This window comes from Trichechus manatus, unplaced genomic scaffold (assembly GCF_000243295.1).
Source record: "Trichechus manatus latirostris isolate Lorelei unplaced genomic scaffold, TriManLat1.0 scaffold00028, whole genome shotgun sequence".
Classification (NCBI taxonomy): Eukaryota; Metazoa; Chordata; class Mammalia; order Sirenia; family Trichechidae; genus Trichechus; species Trichechus manatus.
Window position 1 is genome coordinate 21,796,987 of NW_004443964.1, and position 16,989 is coordinate 21,813,975.

General features: G+C 42.8%; 1 protein-coding gene across 1 annotated transcript in view; it reads left to right on the forward strand.

Moving 5' to 3' along the window:
- The first annotated feature begins 137 nt into the window (after positions 1-137).
- The window catches only part of EFTUD2 (elongation factor Tu GTP binding domain containing 2), a 38,238-nt gene continuing 21,386 nt past the window's right edge, over positions 138-16,989 (forward strand). The window contains exons 1-7 of the mRNA XM_004374283.2: positions 138-270; positions 1,616-1,724; positions 10,531-10,696; positions 11,809-11,887; positions 15,152-15,227; positions 15,708-15,773; positions 16,540-16,575. Of these exons, the coding sequence (XP_004374340.1) occupies positions 1,620-1,724; positions 10,531-10,696; positions 11,809-11,887; positions 15,152-15,227; positions 15,708-15,773; positions 16,540-16,575 (528 nt within the window). The 5' untranslated portion in view covers positions 138-270; positions 1,616-1,619. The remainder of the gene's footprint in view (positions 271-1,615; positions 1,725-10,530; positions 10,697-11,808; positions 11,888-15,151; positions 15,228-15,707; positions 15,774-16,539; positions 16,576-16,989) is intronic.

Below are 16,989 nucleotides of genomic sequence, written 5' to 3' on the forward strand. Positions count from 1 at the left end.
GGGACGCCTGATCAGATTCAAGCCTCCTCAGGTCATATTTTCTTTGGGACAGCCCGCACCTTAGTTTGGGGACCCACGACTGCATCTCGGCTGTCCGCGGCTGGGACTCCTCCGAGCCGGTTCTCAGGCGGAAGGTTGTCCTCCGGAGCAGAAACGCGGCCTCGGCGTCTGTGTGGTCCTTCCTGACTGCGGGCGCAGACGCGGCGCGGCGTGGGACGGAAGCGCGGTCTTCGGTGGCCGCTTGCGGGCTCCTGGCTGAGCAGACGTGAGGTGAGCTGGCGCGGGTCAACGGTATGGGGAGGTTGCTCCGGCTGGGATGGAAAATTTAAAAAGTCATATATGGAAAAGGGTTATATGCTATCTGCCCCGCTTTCACTTTACAGATAGAGAAATTGAGGCCTGGAGCGGAAAAGGGACCGATTAAAAGAGCCCTTCTCCCTCTACTCCCCTCCCCCGACCCCGATCCTGGGTTTCCTTCGATATTGTCTATCCGTAAAATCCCTTCGGCAAGGCTCATGCTCTGTCTAGTCCTCTCTCTCACTCCGTCTTCTGTCTGGGCCGCTTTCATCTCTTCCTTTTGGGACTCTTGACTGATAGCGAGAATCTGCAGTGAGGACTGGCATCCAAAGTCACTAACTAGCTTTGTGCAACTGTGGGCAAGTCAGCTCGCTTCTCTGTGTCTTGGTGCAGTCATTCATTCATTCAATGAATGTGTATTGTTTTGTTCGTTTAGAACAAAACAAAGTCATTGTTTAAATTGTCGTTGGATAGATGAACAGTTAACTGCCATACAAAGACAAATGTTGATGAAGGTGCAAAGGTCTGTGGCAGCATTGTTGTTGTTGTCTGTCACCATCGAGTCGATTTCGACTCATAGCGATCCCCAGGTGTGCAGAGTAGAACTCCATTGAGTTTTCAAGGCTGTGACCTGTCAGAAGCCGTTTGCCAGGCCAGTTTTCCGAGGCGCCTCTCAGTGCGTTTGAACTGCCAACCTTTTTGGCCAGTAGTCGACTGTTTAACATTTGTGCCACGCAGGAACTCCTCTAAAGGAACTATAGACAGTATGAACGAATAAGTGTGGTTTTGTTCCAATACAGCTTTATTTATAGACACTGATACTGTTGAATTTTGTGTAATTAATTTTCCTGTATCGTGAAATATTAGAAAACTTTTTTCCAACTATTTAAAAGTGTAAAAAGCATTAGCTTGTGGGCAGTACAAAGACAGACAGTGGGCCAGATTTCGCCTGTGGGTCCTAGTTTTCTGACTGTTGCACTAAAGTATTAGGGGACAAGGAGGCCTTGCGTTGTCAGCATACTCTCTAGTAATTTAGGAAAAAGAACATTATTTATATTATTCTTGAAACTCTTTTAAGTTATTTTAAAATAAATTTCTTTAGCATTAAAAAAAGGGAAGGATATGTAAAAATAGGAGAGTGTGTAAACAATGAGTAAGAGAAGAGGGGAAAGTACAGGGCTTTTAGGGGAGCAGTCTATAGGTCAGTGTAACTGGATAGGAGGTTTGTGAAGGAATGTGGTCAACCTTAAAGGTGGGGCCATGTCATGGAACACCTTGATTACCTTGCCAAAATCTAACTCTTCTCCTTCAATTTTAGCATCATGGATACTGACTTGTATGATGAGTTTGGGAATTATATTGGACCAGAGCTTGATTCTGATGAAGATGATGATGAACTGGGCAGAGAGGCCAAAGATCTTGATGAGGTAACACAAATATATCGCTTTTTTAATCTCTCTTAAAAAAATAAAATAAAACACTGAATTCTCTGTGCTTCTATAATACCCTATGTGTATCTCCATTATTACCCTTTTTGTAAGACTTATTGGGGTCTTATACTGCTCCTGGTGGCGAAGTTATTAAGAGCTCGGCTGCTAACCGGAAGGTCAGCAGTTTGAATCCACCATCAGCTCCGTGGAAACCCTATGGGACAGTTCTACTCTGTCCTATAAGGTTGCTATGAGTCAGAATTGACTCAACAGCAACAGGTTTTGTTTTTGTTTTTTTTTTTTGTATACTGCCCCTAAGAAAGTTTAGCTACTGAAGCTTCAAAAGGAAATATAAGATGTTTCATCAGTGAGATTGTCTTGTAATCTAAACTCTAGTTCATCTGGTAGTGGCTCTTCTTCCATTTACCTGAAGTGCTTTTTGACAATTATGAATAATTCCAACGTAGAAAAGCTAGCCAACTTCTCCAAGTGCAGCTGCACTAGGTGCTTTCTCATAAGCTCAGGTTTAAAAGTGCATAAAAAGAATAGGAAGAGAAGGCACATATCCAAGGTCGGATAAAGATTCCTGTAACGCTTCGTCAGGTAGGCTATGGAGAATGAAGTCCAGAATAGTCTGAGGCTTGCAAAAGACACCAAAGGTGGCTTTTACATTTTAGTAGTATTTGGAACAAGATAAACAAGAAATGAATGGACCCATTGCTTAGCAATGGAGATGTGATATTAACAAGGGACAGCAGAAAAGCAGAACAAAAGTTTTGGCTGCCATCTGTTTTCTCCATCAAGGGAAATATCCTTCAAACTGGAAAAAATAAACACTGGAAAAAGAAAATTGAAGCCACGTATGTGAGGTAGGAAAGCATCTCGCAGCTTTGTTAGGTGTTGTCAGCTCGATTCTGACCCATTGCAACCTCATGTGACAGAGTAGAACTGCCCCATAAGGCTTTCTTGGCTGTAGTCTTACTGGGGGCGAATCTCCAGGTCTTTCTCCTCTGGAGCTTCTGGATGGATTTGAACCACCAACCTTTCAATTAGCAGCCAAGGCTTAACCATTTGTGCCATCTTTAGGTGCATTCAAGTCTCCAGGCCCAGATGATTACGTCCTAGAGTTGGAGGTAGGATCGGGGGAGACTTCGCAGAGGTGAACTGAGAGCCACTGTGGTAATCTTTAAGAAACTGTGGGGAGGGCAGCAGTGCCAGAAACTTGATCAGGAAACTATTGTTCCATTTTTCAGAAATGGAAATAAGGCACTGCCTTTTAGAAACTACAGACTAGTAAGCATGATGTAGATCCATGGTAAAATTATGGAAGGAATTTTAAAACAGATGACTGTTGAACACTTAGGAAGCTAGTGTGAGTTTTTGTTTACATTTATTTTTTATTTATTTTTAGATAATTTATTATTTGTTGTTGTTGGCTAATACGAGTTTTATACAAATTTTCTCTTGATGGGATATAGATGTAGATATAGGTCAGGGGTTTGCTATGGACCTGATGTATTTTGATTTGGGCATGGCTTTTGAAGAGTCTTTTATGGATATCTTTTTTCAGCCAGCTTTTTTTTCTAATGTTACTTTAAAAGGTATTTTTCATTGCACGTGTAGTTCATGAATACATTCTCATCAAACAGTATAGACAGAAGGGTCTTCTTTGGCCCTGATTCCATTTAGCTTCCCTTCCTAAGGTAACCACTACATTCACGATGTCCTTGTGGAAGGATCATGGGCTGGGTCGTAGTACAGTTAGGGAAGTCATACCTGATTGAACAAGGGAATCAAAAAGTATTGATTAATGGAGCACCTCCAGAGTTCCTGTGGCATGCCCCTGGCGTCTGTGTTTGGTCTTGTCCTTTTCAACCTTTCATCAGTGACTTGAGTGAGGATTGCAAAGACATTTATAAAATTTGCACGCGACATTTAAAAAAAAAAACAAGAAACACCAAACCCGTGCCGAGTTGATTCCACATGTACAGGGTAATGGAATCTGAGTTCAACGGACTTGAATAAAGCCCAATAATTCATTCATTGAGTAAGTATTTATAGAGCACTTAGTATGTGCAGAGAACCCCAATGCAGAGAGTGCCAGGGCACACAGTTCCTGCTCTCAAAGAACCTGTTGCTTACCAGGGGAGATAGAGAAGTAAGAAATATTTACAATACGAAGCAGGGAAGGACAGGTGCTGTTTAACTGATACTAAGTACTATAGTAGTAATATGTAAGAAAGGATCGTTCTTGGCTGGGATGACCAAGAAAGGTATCTGAGGAAGTGGTATTTGAAGTGGACCTGAAGAGCGTGTAGGCATCTATAAAGACAGAAAGTAGAATAATTAGCAGCTGCCTAGGCTTGCAGGAGGGGATGTGGGAATGTGATTGAACAGTGATGGCTAAAGGGTATGGAGTTTCTTTCTGGAGAGATGAAAATGTTCAGAATCGATTGTGGTGATGGTTACACAGTTCTGTGGCTATATTAAAAGCCACTGAACTGTGCATGTTAAATGGGTGAACTGTATGTTATATGAATTATATCTCAAGCTGTTAGCAAAAAAATATAAAAAACAAAAAAATGGGTAGGTGGTATGTGAATATTTGTTTTCACCTCAGGTACAGGGGTTGAGGTAATCGTACTCTTTGGTTCATGCTCCTCAGTATCGTTGCTTGTGCAGGGCTCCACTCTTGTTTAATTAATTTATTAATTCCCTTTTATTTCATTCTCATACCTGCCCCCCTAGTAGTCATTCTAATGTATATATATTTCTTGTTTGTGTGAGTAGCAAAATGTGTATGGTTGCCTTGTATTTTTAATTTAAGTAGATGGTTTGGTGTTATCTGTATCGTTGTGTTTCTTTTTTTTCCCACTTAGTATTGTGATTTTAGGATCCATCCCTGTTGCTATATGTAGATCTAGTCTGTGGCATATGACTGCTGCTCAGTTCTACCTGGTGCACTTCGCTCTCTTACCGATTGACACCCAGATTACCCACCAGGAGCCTTCCCTCACCACAGCAATACTGCAGTGAACATTTTAGCTGTGTCCCCTTATACATCTGGTGAGAATTTCCTTGGTTTAAATTCTCAGTAGCACAATTGCTGATCATGGGAATATGAATATATATATTTATTTATATATTTGGATATATTTAATTTGTACATTCTTAGTTTGACTAAGTGTTGGCAAGGAATATTGAATATACCATGGACTTCCAGAAGACAGAACAAGTCTCTCTCGGAAGAAGTACAGCCAGAGTGTTCCTTGGAAGCAAGGATGGTGAGACTTTGTCTCCTGTACTTTGGACATGTTACCAGGAGGGACCAGTTCCTAGAGAAGGACATCATGCTTGGTATGGTAGAGGGTCAGCAAAAAAGAGGAAGACCCTCCATGAGATGGCTTGACACAGTGGCTGCAGCAGTGGGCTGAAGCACAGCAATGATTGTGAGGATGGCGCAGGACTGGGCAGTGTTTCGTTCTGTTGTACATAGGGTCATTGTGGACAGAACTGACTCAACAGCACCTAACAACAAGTTTGACTGCTGCCAAATTGCTCTTCAGAATGGCTGCACCAGTCTACACTCCTTCTGGCAGCATGAGGATTCCTATAGCCTCCTAGTCCACGTAGAATGCATAGTTGTTGTTGTTTTTAATTGTTTTTTTGAGGTTTAAAACAGTAAAGAGATGCATAGGATTTTGGTAGTGGAGACAGCAAAGAAGGAAAGACATTCCAGAGAGGAGTGCAGTGAGCAGGGACCCAGAGGTTATATATTAATGGAGAATGATTTCTCCTCCAGATTGCCCAAAGCACAGTCCCTGGAGGAGAGCTGTGCGTGGGAAGCTGAGGAGATGGGGCCAGACCAGAGAAGGCCTTGGATGGAGGACTACTGAGGAACTGGGAGTGTTATGGATTAAATTGTGTCCACTAAAAATGTGTGTCAACTTGGCTAGGCCATGATTCCCAGTATTGTATGGTTGTCTTCCATGTTGTGATTTGATGTGGTTTTCCTGTGTGTTCTAAATCATAACCTGTATGAGGTTAATAAGGCAGGATTAGAGGCAGTTATGTTAATGAGGCAGGACTCACTCTACAGGATTAGGTTGTATCTTGAGTCGATCTCTTTTGAGATACAAATGAGAGAATCAAGTAGAGAGGAGAGGTACCTCATACCGCCAAGAAAGAAGAGCTGGGAGCAGAATGCGTCCTTTGGACCCAGGGTCCCTGTATTGAGAAACTCCTAGACCAGGGGAAGATAGATGACAAGGACCTTCCCCCAGAGCCAACAGAGAAAGAAAGCCTTCCCCTGGAGCTGGTGGCCTGAATTTGGACTTCTAGCCTCCCAAACTGTGAGAGAATAAACTTCTGTTTGTTGAAGCCATCTACTTGTGGTATTTCTCTTATAGCAGCAGATAACTAAGACAGGGAGTAAGGGATGATGTAACCAAAGCAAAGCCTAGGGTGCTTCCTATAGTGAATGTGTGGATACCAGCCAGGAGTTCATCACAGTGTTCCCAACAGGGATGCAGAGATGCAGAGTTGGGTAACTCTTTGAATGTGGGAGGGCAGAACGAGAATGAGGGGAGCTGGGATGACTGGAGGAACACCAATGTTATGAACAGACAAAAGGAAGCGATAGAAGGGTGCTTGTTTGGTTTCATTTTAAGTTTGTTGAGTTTGAGCTACTGTCAGGATATTAAAATAGAAATAACTACAGACAGCTGGGAATTACTACATAAAATCCTGCAATCAGATTCAAAATGCATTCAGTAGTATGGGGTGGGAGAAGACTGGCTTGATAGTTGTTTTGGGGCCACCACCAATAGGATATGTATGGCTGCCAAAAGAGCTAATGTATTCTTGGGCCACATTAATAGAAGTAGAGTGTGAAGATGGTGAGAGGTAGCCAGTAGGCTCACCACTGGAGGATTTTGTGTTCTTTTTGTGAAAGAGGCTGACATGTTGGAATTTGTGTGAAAGAAAACGAGTTCCCACTACATCTACACACCTCCCTGCATCTGTGCCCATATACGCTGCCTTCCCTCATGTTCTTTTAGATGATTGATCCGGTTTCTATCTACTAGATCCTATCCCTTCTTACCTACTGAAGATGTTCACTCCAGCAATTCTCCCTTGTCTCTACTGGATCATCCCCTCAGCATACAGGCCTGCTGTTATTTCATCTTCATATCCTCTCTTGACTCCCACATTCCCCTTCAGTTAACATCCCATTTCCCTGCTCCCCAATACAACACATCTTGAGAGAGTGTTGATACTTGCTGTCTCCAAATCCTCTCTTCCCATTTTCTCTCAAACCCACTTCCACCAGGCTTTTGCCTCCCACACAGTAGGGACTGCCCTTGTCAAGGTCACCAGTGACCTCTGGCCTGCTAAATCCAATGGTCAGTTCCCAGTGCTCGTCTTACTCGACCTGTCTGCAGTGTGTGACACAGCTCATTCCTCCCTCCTCCTTAAAATACTCCCTTCCATTGATTTCCAGGACACTTCTCTCCTGGTCTTCTTTCTCCTCACAGACTGTTCTTCTCAGTCTTCACTGCTGGTTCCTCCTTGTCTCTGACCTCTAAACATCTACAGGCCCCAGGACCCTATTCATCATACCTCCTCTCTGCCTACACTCACTCCCATGAGGATCACATCCAATCTATTAAATAACTTCTATTCACTGAGGACTCTCAAATTTGTATCTCCAACCCTGACCTTTCTGTTGAACCTCAGATGTGTATGTCCAATTTCCTACTTGATGTTTGGTAGGGCATCTCAAACTTAGCCTCTCTAAAACCTAACTACTGATCTTCCTCCCCAACCTGCTTTTATATTTTTCCTTATCTCAGTAAAGATGGGGCCATTCTCCAATTGCTCGGATCAAAAACCTTGTCTCTCTTTTTTTTCCCCTCACACACTGTCAATTCATTAGAAAATGTTTTTGATTCTACCTTCAAAATATATCCAGAATTTACCAGCCCAGGGGCAAGGACAAGAAGGCAGTAGGGGACAGGAAAGCTCGTAATGAGGGACCCAAGCTCAAGAAGGGGAGATTGTTGACATGTCATGTTGTGGGATTGGCAACCAGTGTCACAAAACAATATGTGTATTAATTGTTTAATAAGAAACTAGTTTGCTCTGTAAACATTCATTTAAAAAAAAAATACCATAAGTCAATGTTAAATAAATATCTCATAATAAAAAAGTACATGTATATCCAGAATTCAGCCTCTCCTTCCCAGCTTCACAGCTAACCACTCTGGTCCAAGCCACCACTATCATCTCTTTCCTGAATTACTGAAGTAGCCTCATAACTATATAATCTCCCTTCTTCTACTTCTGCTCCCCTGCAGTATATCCTCAGCATGAGAATCAGAGATTCTTTTAAAACAAAAATTGGATCGTATCACTCCTCTGCTCAAAACCCCCTAGTTTTCTCAACCTCGGCACTGTTGACATCTGTGGCCAGAAAAAATCTTTGTGTAGGGGTTCTTGTATGCACTGTAGGGTGTTTAGCAGCATCTCTGGCCTCTACCCACGAGATGCCAGTAGCACAAACCTTCCCCCCACCCCATACATACCCAGTTGTGACAACCAAAAATGTCTTCAGACACTGTCAGATGTTCCCAGGGAAGGGGCCAAAATCACTGCTGGTTGAGAACCACTCCCCTAGAGTGAAATCAAATTACTTAGAATGATCCTGAAGATTCTGCATGATCACTTCCTATGTGACCTTGGCTCATACTATTCTCCCTATCGTGTACACCACTCTAGCTATACTGGCCCCCTTACTAATCCTCAGAGGTGCCAACTCCTGTTGCATTTTTGCGCTTACTGTTTCATCCAGCTAAAGTGCTCTTTCGCCACGTACTTGCAGGGCTTATGCTTTCTCTTCCTTCAGATCTTTGCTCAAATGTCATCACCTTTGTTTTTTAATCGCTATATTGTCAATGCTTAGAGTAGTGCCTGCACGTAGTAAGTGCTCAGTAAGTATCTGTTGAGTGAATGAATTAATCCAGGATGTTTTGGAATATAGAGAGTGACAGAGTAGCCACTTTTGATTATGTGAAGAACTTTTTGGCAGAATAGAGAATAGCTTTGTTCAATGTTTCTCATGACCAGTGGGTTGATTATAAGGAGGTGGATTTGAAGTCAGTTACACAGACTAACTTTCTAGCAGAGTTTTCCAGCAGGGAAATGGGCTGCCTTGTGAGCAGGGGCCATGTTATTGGAAGTATTCAGTAGGGACAAGGATAAAACCTAACTATGGAAAAAATGCATTCATTCATTTGATGGAGTCTGCTTTGTGGCAGGCACTGTGCTGTGCATTACGGCCACAAAGGTGAATAGCACACTCTTCCTGCCCTTAGAGAATCCCTAATGTGTGAGGCGTTGTAAGACAGTGCCCAGAAGAGTGCCTGACATATGGTAGGTGCTCATTAAATATTTGGTTTTTTAAAAAAAAATAAGTTATTTTATTTTTGTTGTTTTTGTGTAGAATATACACAGCAGAACATGCACTAATTCAACAATTTCTACACGTCCAATTCAGTACATAGATTACACTCTTTGAGTTGTGCAACCGTTCTCACTCTCCTTTTCCGAGTTGTTCCTTCTCCCCCATTACCATCAGCTCACTGCCCCCTGAGGTTCCTATCTTATCTTTCAAGTTGCTGCTGTCAGTTTGATCCCATATAGATAGATCTTAAAAGAGCACAATGCTCAAGGCAGGCATCCTTTACTAGTTAAGCTAAACTATTGCTTGGTTTTGAGAAGACTTCAGGGGATATTTTTGGTTTAAGGTTTAAAGATTATCTTAGGGCAGTAGTTTCAGGGGTTCATCCAGCCTCCATGGCTCCAGGAGTCTGGAGTCTATGAGAATTTGAAATTCTCTTCTGCATTTTCCCCGTTTTGATCAAGATTCTTGTATAGGTTCTTTGATCAAAATGTTCAGTAATGGTAGCCGGGCACCATCCAGTTCTTCTAGTCTCATAGCAGAGGAGGCAGTGGTTCATGGAGGCAATTAGCCACACATTCTGGTTCCTCCTCCTGTTCCTGACTCTCCTTCTTCTGTTGCTCCAAGTGAACAGACACCAATTGTGCCTTGAATGGCAGCTTGCAAGCTTTTAAGACCCCTGGCACTACGCATTGAACTAGGAGATAGAACAGAAGCACTAAATATGTTATTAAGCCAATTAACTGGGATGTCCCATGAAACCATGAACCAAAGGAGCCAAATCCCATGAGGTATTTGGTTGTACATAAGCAAGCAACCTCCACAGCTACTCTTATTTATTTATTTGCCATTGTAAATATATCTATTATATAATTTAGTCATCAAAAGTATAGGGTATAAATATATGTATTGCTGATTTTTTTTTTTTTTTGCTTGTCTCCTAATTACAAAGCTTTGTTGTTTTTTTTTAAACAATTCTGTGAATCTAAGTGAAAAATTTAAAGGCGACGGCTCGTTTCTAGTTTCAACCTGGTTTCTGACCTTGGACAAAATTATTTTTCTGTTAAAAGGGTGCGTTGTGATGCACCATTTGTTTTTCCTGATCTCAATCCCCTTGTGACCACTGGCACACACTAAGGAGGGGCCAGCTTGAAGTAGGGCACGCTGTTTTCTCTTCACGAAGGGTCACACAGGAGTAGAACCTGGCCTGCTGACTCTTCAGCATAAGACTGAAGAAGCTGTCAAGCATGAGGAGTTAGTGCTCTTACTCATGTACCTGCAGTTGTTAGTCATAGAGCAGAAGTGCATGCCTCTTAGAGCTTCCTTCCCTCTTGCTTTCAGATGGATGATGATGATGATGACGACGACATAGGAGATCATGATGACGATCACCCCGGGATGGAGGTGGTGCTACATGAGGACAAGAAGTACTACCCCACAGCCGAGGAGGTGTACGGTCCTGAGGTGGAGACCATAGTCCAGGAGGAAGACACCCAGCCTCTCACAGGTGAGTCAGAAGGCTCTGGGTTGTGAGACGGGAAATTAAAACTGGGAAACTTCATGTCATAGTGGTGAGCAATCTGAAAAATTCACTGAATGAATTAATCAGTTTTACTACTTTCAGGTACTATTTCTGGATTAAGATTCCGTTAGCCCTGTTTTAATATTCAATACAATTCTTAGCTTATCACTAAGTAAAATAAGAGTTATTTCTTTATTTATCTGACATCTGTTTAGGTGCTTGAAGGCCATTACTAAGTTCCTTCAGCTTATATGGCCACTGGTCTGTTTAGGCTGAATCTTTTTCTAGCTCGCGTCCAGATGTCAGCTGTTTTCTTTCAAACCTTTAGTTTGGTGTTGGAAACCAGCCTTTGAGACAGAACTGGGTATTTGGTCTATTTTACCTATTTTGACTCCATTAGACTGTTAAGAGGGAGCCCTGGTGGTGCAGTGGTTAAGCGTTCGACTGCTAACCGAAAGGTCGGTGGTTTGAACCCACCAGCCACTCTGTGGGAGATATATTTTTCCACCCAATTAACCCCAAACCCCTTCAGCCATACCTCATGATATTTATTTTCCACCTCCGAATAATTTTCAGGAAGCCTGGGTGGCACAAGTGGTTTGAGATCAGCTGCTAACCTAAAGGTTGTTGGTTCAAACCTACCCAGTGGCTCCACAGAAGAAAGGTCTGGCAAACTGCTTCTGTAAAGATTACAGCTATGAAAACCCTATGGAGCAGTTCTGCTCTGTAATACATGGGGTCACCATGAGTTGGAGGCCGACTTGATGGTAGCTAACAACAACAATTTTCATTGATCTTCTGAAAAATAGTTGCATTTTATAAATACAAGAAGAGATTTTGAACAGACATTGACCATAGTAGGTAGCCATTCTCTCTCCCTTCCTCCCACAAAATGAAGTCCAAACTCCTCAGTCCACAGTTCAAGATCCTTCACTGTGTCATGCCAAATAGCATCCCCAGAATTTTCTCAACATATGAGTGATCCTTGAGAATAAAATAAATTGATGTCTTATATATTCTGAAAGTTTAGTGGAATAGAGCTCTGTATTTTTATATCGTATGCCTACCTGAACATCAATGACTTTTTTTCCCCCTAGAACCCATTATTAAGCCAGTGAAAACCAAGAAATTCACTCTGATGGAGCAGACGTTACCTGTCACGGTGTATGAAATGGAGTAAGTCACCTCTGCAGGAGTCGTGTGGGCTCATCTTTTCATGGAGGAGGGAGGTAGTTTATGGTTAAAGTAGTCAGTGGATTGTGAGAGCAAAAATCTCTCTCTGCATTTTGCCAAAATTTTCCTTCAGCTTAAATGGCCACTGGGGTATTTAGGCTGAATCTTAATTTTTCCCTTAGCTCATGCCCAGATCTCAGCTGTTTTCTTTCAAACTGTTAGTTTGGTATTGGAAACCAGCCTTTGAGCCAGAACTGGGTATTTGGTCTTTTTTACCTATTTTGACTCCATTAGACTGTTAAGAAGGAGCCCTGGTGGTGCAGTGGTTAAGTGCTCAACTGCTAATCGAAAGGTCAGTGGTTCGAACCCACCAGCCACTCTGTGGGAGAAAGATGTGGCCATCTGCTTCTGTAAAGATTAAGCCTTGGAAACCCTATGGGGCAGTTCTTCTCTATCCTACAGGGTCACTGTGAGTTGAAATAGACTCAACAGCAGCGGGTTTTGAAGACTACTGTTTTGGGAACATAAAACCAAAAACCAAACACGTTGCTGTCAAGTTGATTCTGACTCACAGTGACCCTATGGGAAGAGTAGAACTGCCCCGTAGGGTTTCCAAGAAGCAGCTGGTAGATTTGAACAGCCGACCTTTTGGTTAGCAGCCAAGCTCTTAACCACTGTGCCGAAAAGGTAGGGTACCAGCAGATAGGTATAGAAACGCTTAGGCTCTTCCTACTGCAAACGATTTTTGAAAACATTTTCATTGATGGAATGTACTTGTAAGGCCTTCACGTATTGAAGTGCTTGTGACTTATTATTAGATTATGAAACTCTCTTGTTTTGTTTTGAAAACATGTTGATACGTCCAAGAGTGGGGTCCCTTCTAAAATGGTCAGCTCACCTTCCATCAGTCAGACGTTTTTGAAACAACTTTTTAGTCGTCTGCATAACTTTCTTCATATTCCTTCACAATCTCAGTGGTGTTTTTTAAATCTCCAATCTTTGAGAGCGGGCTTGATTTTAGAAGAGCCAAAGTCATCTGAAGGATACTTGCCTGAAACAACATTGGTGATAAGCATGACAGACGGTGCTGATTTTTGATAAAGATGGAGGTCCTCTGTGCTCAACAGCATTGATGAGATGGAGTTTTCTTGAATGCCTTGTGAACTGACGCTGACAGCAGTGATTCCCAAGAGGAGCTCCCAAAGTGATTTAGCCCCCTTGGCATCAGTGAAATAAATGCAGAGCATCTAGCCTGAAGATTTCTATGAAAGGAACAGTACTCACGTAGATGTGCTAGTTCTGATATTTGTTGTTTTGGTTTTCTTCTCGCTTTTTTTTTTTCAGTGTTAACAAATAACATTTTTATTTAAACATGTTTTTCACAGGGCTTCGAACCAGTTCGTTCCAGTTCGAACCTCTGCTGAGAATTGCATTTCTGTGTGTGTGTGTGTGTGTGTGTGTGTGTGTGTGTTTTAGGTGAAAGTTTACAGGACGGATTAGTTTTTAATTCAAAAATTTTATACACAAATTGTTTTATAACATTAGTAGCAATCCCTGCAGTGTGTCAGCACTCTCCCCCTTTCCCTTTACACCATGCGTTATCAGTGTCCACTCATCCAGTTTTCTTTTCCTTAGGCAGATGTTGCCCATTTGGTCTCGTATACTTGAGTGAACTAAGAAGCATGTTCCTCATGTGTGTTGTTGTTTGTTTATAGGCCTGTCTAATCTTTGGCTGAAAGGTGGACTTTGGGAATGTCTTCAGTTCTGAGTTAGCAGGGTGTCCAGGGGCCATAGTCTTGGGGGTTCCTACAGTCTCTGTCAGACCAGTAAGTCTGTTCTCTTTGTGAATTTGAATTTTGTTCTACTTCTTCTCCCGTTCTGTCCAGGACCCTCTATTGTGATCCCTGTCAGAGCGGTCAGAGGTGGTAGCTGTGCACCATCTAGTTCTTCTGGCCTCAGGCTGGTGGAGGCTATGGCTCATGTGGCCCATTAGTCCTTTGGACTAATATTTTCCTTGTGTCTTTGGTTTTCTTCATTCTCCTTTGCTCTGGTGTTGGGACCAGTAGACATATCTTAAATGGCCGCTTGCAAGCTTTTAGGACCCCAGGCACTAGTCACCAAAGCAGGATGTAAAACATTTTGTTTATGAACTATGTTATGCCAATTGACCTAGATGTCTCCTGAGACCATGGTCCCCAGCCCTCAGCCCCAGTAACTCAGTCCCTCAAGGTGCTTGGATGTATCTAGGAAGCTTCTGTGACTTTGCCTTGGTTAAGTTGTGCTGACTTCCCCTATATTGTGTGTTGTCTTTCCCTTCACCGAAGTTAACACTTGTCTACTCTCTAGTTAGTGATTTCCCCTCCCGACCCCTCACCTCACTCGTAACCATCAAAGATTGTTTTTTCCTGTGTGTAAACCTTTTCTTGGATTTTTATAATAGTGGTCTTATATATTTGTCCTTTTGCAATTTACTTATTTCACTCAGCATAATGCCCTCCAGATTCATCCATGTTGTGAGATGTTTCACGGATTCATCATTGTTCTTCGTTGCTGCGTAGTATTCCATTGTTTGCTTTCTTTTTTAATGTCATTATTTTACTCAGGGCTTTAAACCGGTTCTGCCCAGTTCAATCATGGCCGCCAAAGCGAAACCAGAACAGGAAAAATTACGAGTCAAAGCCCTGCTAGAAACTTAATCTCCTTCTTAGAAAACAAGGGCAGCGTACACATTGCTTAGCAACCAAATCTCTTGCCCATTGGATTTTGAGCAGAGTTGGAAACAGTCCCCTGCTCAAAGATGACAGGATACCACGCTGCTTTGAATGTGTGTTGCTCTTAACAGTCCTTGCAATAATCCAGTTTCCCGCGTCAGGTTCCTGAGGGGACTCGGAACGCCTCTTCTGAGTCTCCCATTCCAGGGCTTCAACTTGTAATTTTTCCCATTCTGGTTATTGTTCTCGTTCACCAAAATTTTCAGAATTTGGGTCTGTTCCGGTTTCACTTTGTGAGCCATGACTGAACTGGTTCAAACCAGTTCAAAGTCTTGATTTTACTATCAGAGTCCCCATGACACTTCATTCACAGGTTGCTCTATTCTCAAAGCCAAGACTGTGTAGATGGGGAAATTCACATCTGCCTCTGAGCATTCTCCAGTTGGTCTGAAATTTATTTCTGGCTAAAATACCTGAAACACCTTTAGGGTTTTTTGCACTGCTCCTCATCTGAAAACTTTTGTCAAAGTCCCTTTCTTCTTCTTTCTCTTTTCAGTTTCTTGGCAGATCTGATGGACAACTCAGAGCTCATCAGAAATGTGACCCTTTGTGGCCATCTCCACCATGGCAAGGTGAGACACTTTCAGCTACTTGGAACAGGATTTCTCTTCATTCCTGCTCAGTTTTCAGCCCTCAGTATCACAGAGGTTGTGGCTTGACGTCCTAAAGCTGGGCCTCCTGACCTGTGGCTCTCTGCCTATTGTGAAATCGCCCTGTACAATTCTGTCTTCTCCTGAGCAGTGGATGGGCCCTGTTCCTAAGCCACTTGCACGCCTGAGCCCTGTGTTTACATCTGATAGAAAAGAGGAAATTGAGCCTTACTCTGATTTTTATAAGTTTTCATTTCCTGGGGGATGCCTGTCCAAGAAAGATTTCATCTTTCATTTGAAAATAATCCTGTGGCTTCTGTGTTAATCCTTTGCCGCCCATAGTCCCCCTTGCTCTCCCCTTCCTCTTATTCCTAAGTTGTGTGGGAGTATTGGGAGCTGGGGGAGGGACGCAGTGGATTTTCCTTTGTAGTTGTCAGGTCTTAACGTTCTCTTCCTTTTCAGACGTGTTTTGTAGATTGTTTAATAGAACAGACTCACCCGGAAATCAGAAAACGCTATGACCAAGATGTAAGTAGAACTGCTGTTGAGGGTTTAGGATGAACCATTCAGAAATAGAGGGGTGTCTCTCTGCTTCCCGTTCCTTCCTCCTTCCCCTCTTTTTAAATAATGACTCCCACAAAGTGTTGCTTTATCATCATAATCTCTGTTAATAGCCCTTAAGAAAATAATTGCAACTTCCTCAGGAGCAGAGCAAATACCAGCCTGCAGTATTTTTGGATGATCTGTTCTACTTCTGGGGTCCCTCTTCTGTTCTGATATCTCCTGACTTTTATAGTCTCTTCTTTCCTGTCGTAGTGTTAATAGCCTGCTCTATAAATATACAATTGGACCTTGTTGTTTTCATGGTAAATGTAAATGCCTCTGAATGAGGCCAGGCGTGGCTGCGAGTCTCAGTGCAATAAATGGGCAATCCCTGCCAGATTGACTGCCTTGACATCCGGGGGGTTCCAGGAAGGCTGGTATGTGTCTCCTTTCCCACTCTAAGAGCTCAGTACATTTGATCCAATTCACTCTCCAGCCATAGGAGTCTTCAGTGACCATCCCTGCCCGCCCCCCAGCCCCCACCAAACACACACATCCAGGAGCAATTTTCAGCTGGGAGGCTCTCGTCTCATAGTCTGGAATTGCTGTGGGGACACCCTGCCGGCTTCAGTCTGTTCTCCTCCTCAGGGAGAAACCCTCGGGTTGGGAGGTGGTGAGGGAAAGTGATTGATGCTTTGTAGGTGGGAGAGGAGTCGGTAGGCAGGTGGTAACAACAGTTCATTTTTTTCAGCTGTGCTACACTGACATCCTTTTCACTGAACAAGAGGTAAGTGTGTCTTGGGAAAACAGATGGTTGCCCGCACCAGACCCAACCAGATCCAGTAGCTTTTTAGGGAAGGTAGGGGAGCCTTTATGGTAGAACCTTGTTCCGTACCATGCCTCCCTCCCACCCCCATCTCACACCTCCTTATCTTCCTTGCTTCTCCCAGTCACCCTGATCTATAACTTGAAAAGAGCTGGGTAGGTGAGCAGTAGGGTAGGAAGGATTTAATAATGCAAATTCTAGGAGGTAATACCTACAGTTACCTGTAAGTTATGCAGAAGCTCATGATTTTAAAAATGGCATCATCCTGAAAGAACGTAAGATGACTTTGTGCATATGATGACCTCTTTCTTTGAGTAGCTGTCTCTGAAAATGTCATTGTATGTTGTTGTGCTTCTCTTTCTGTATAAAGAAGTA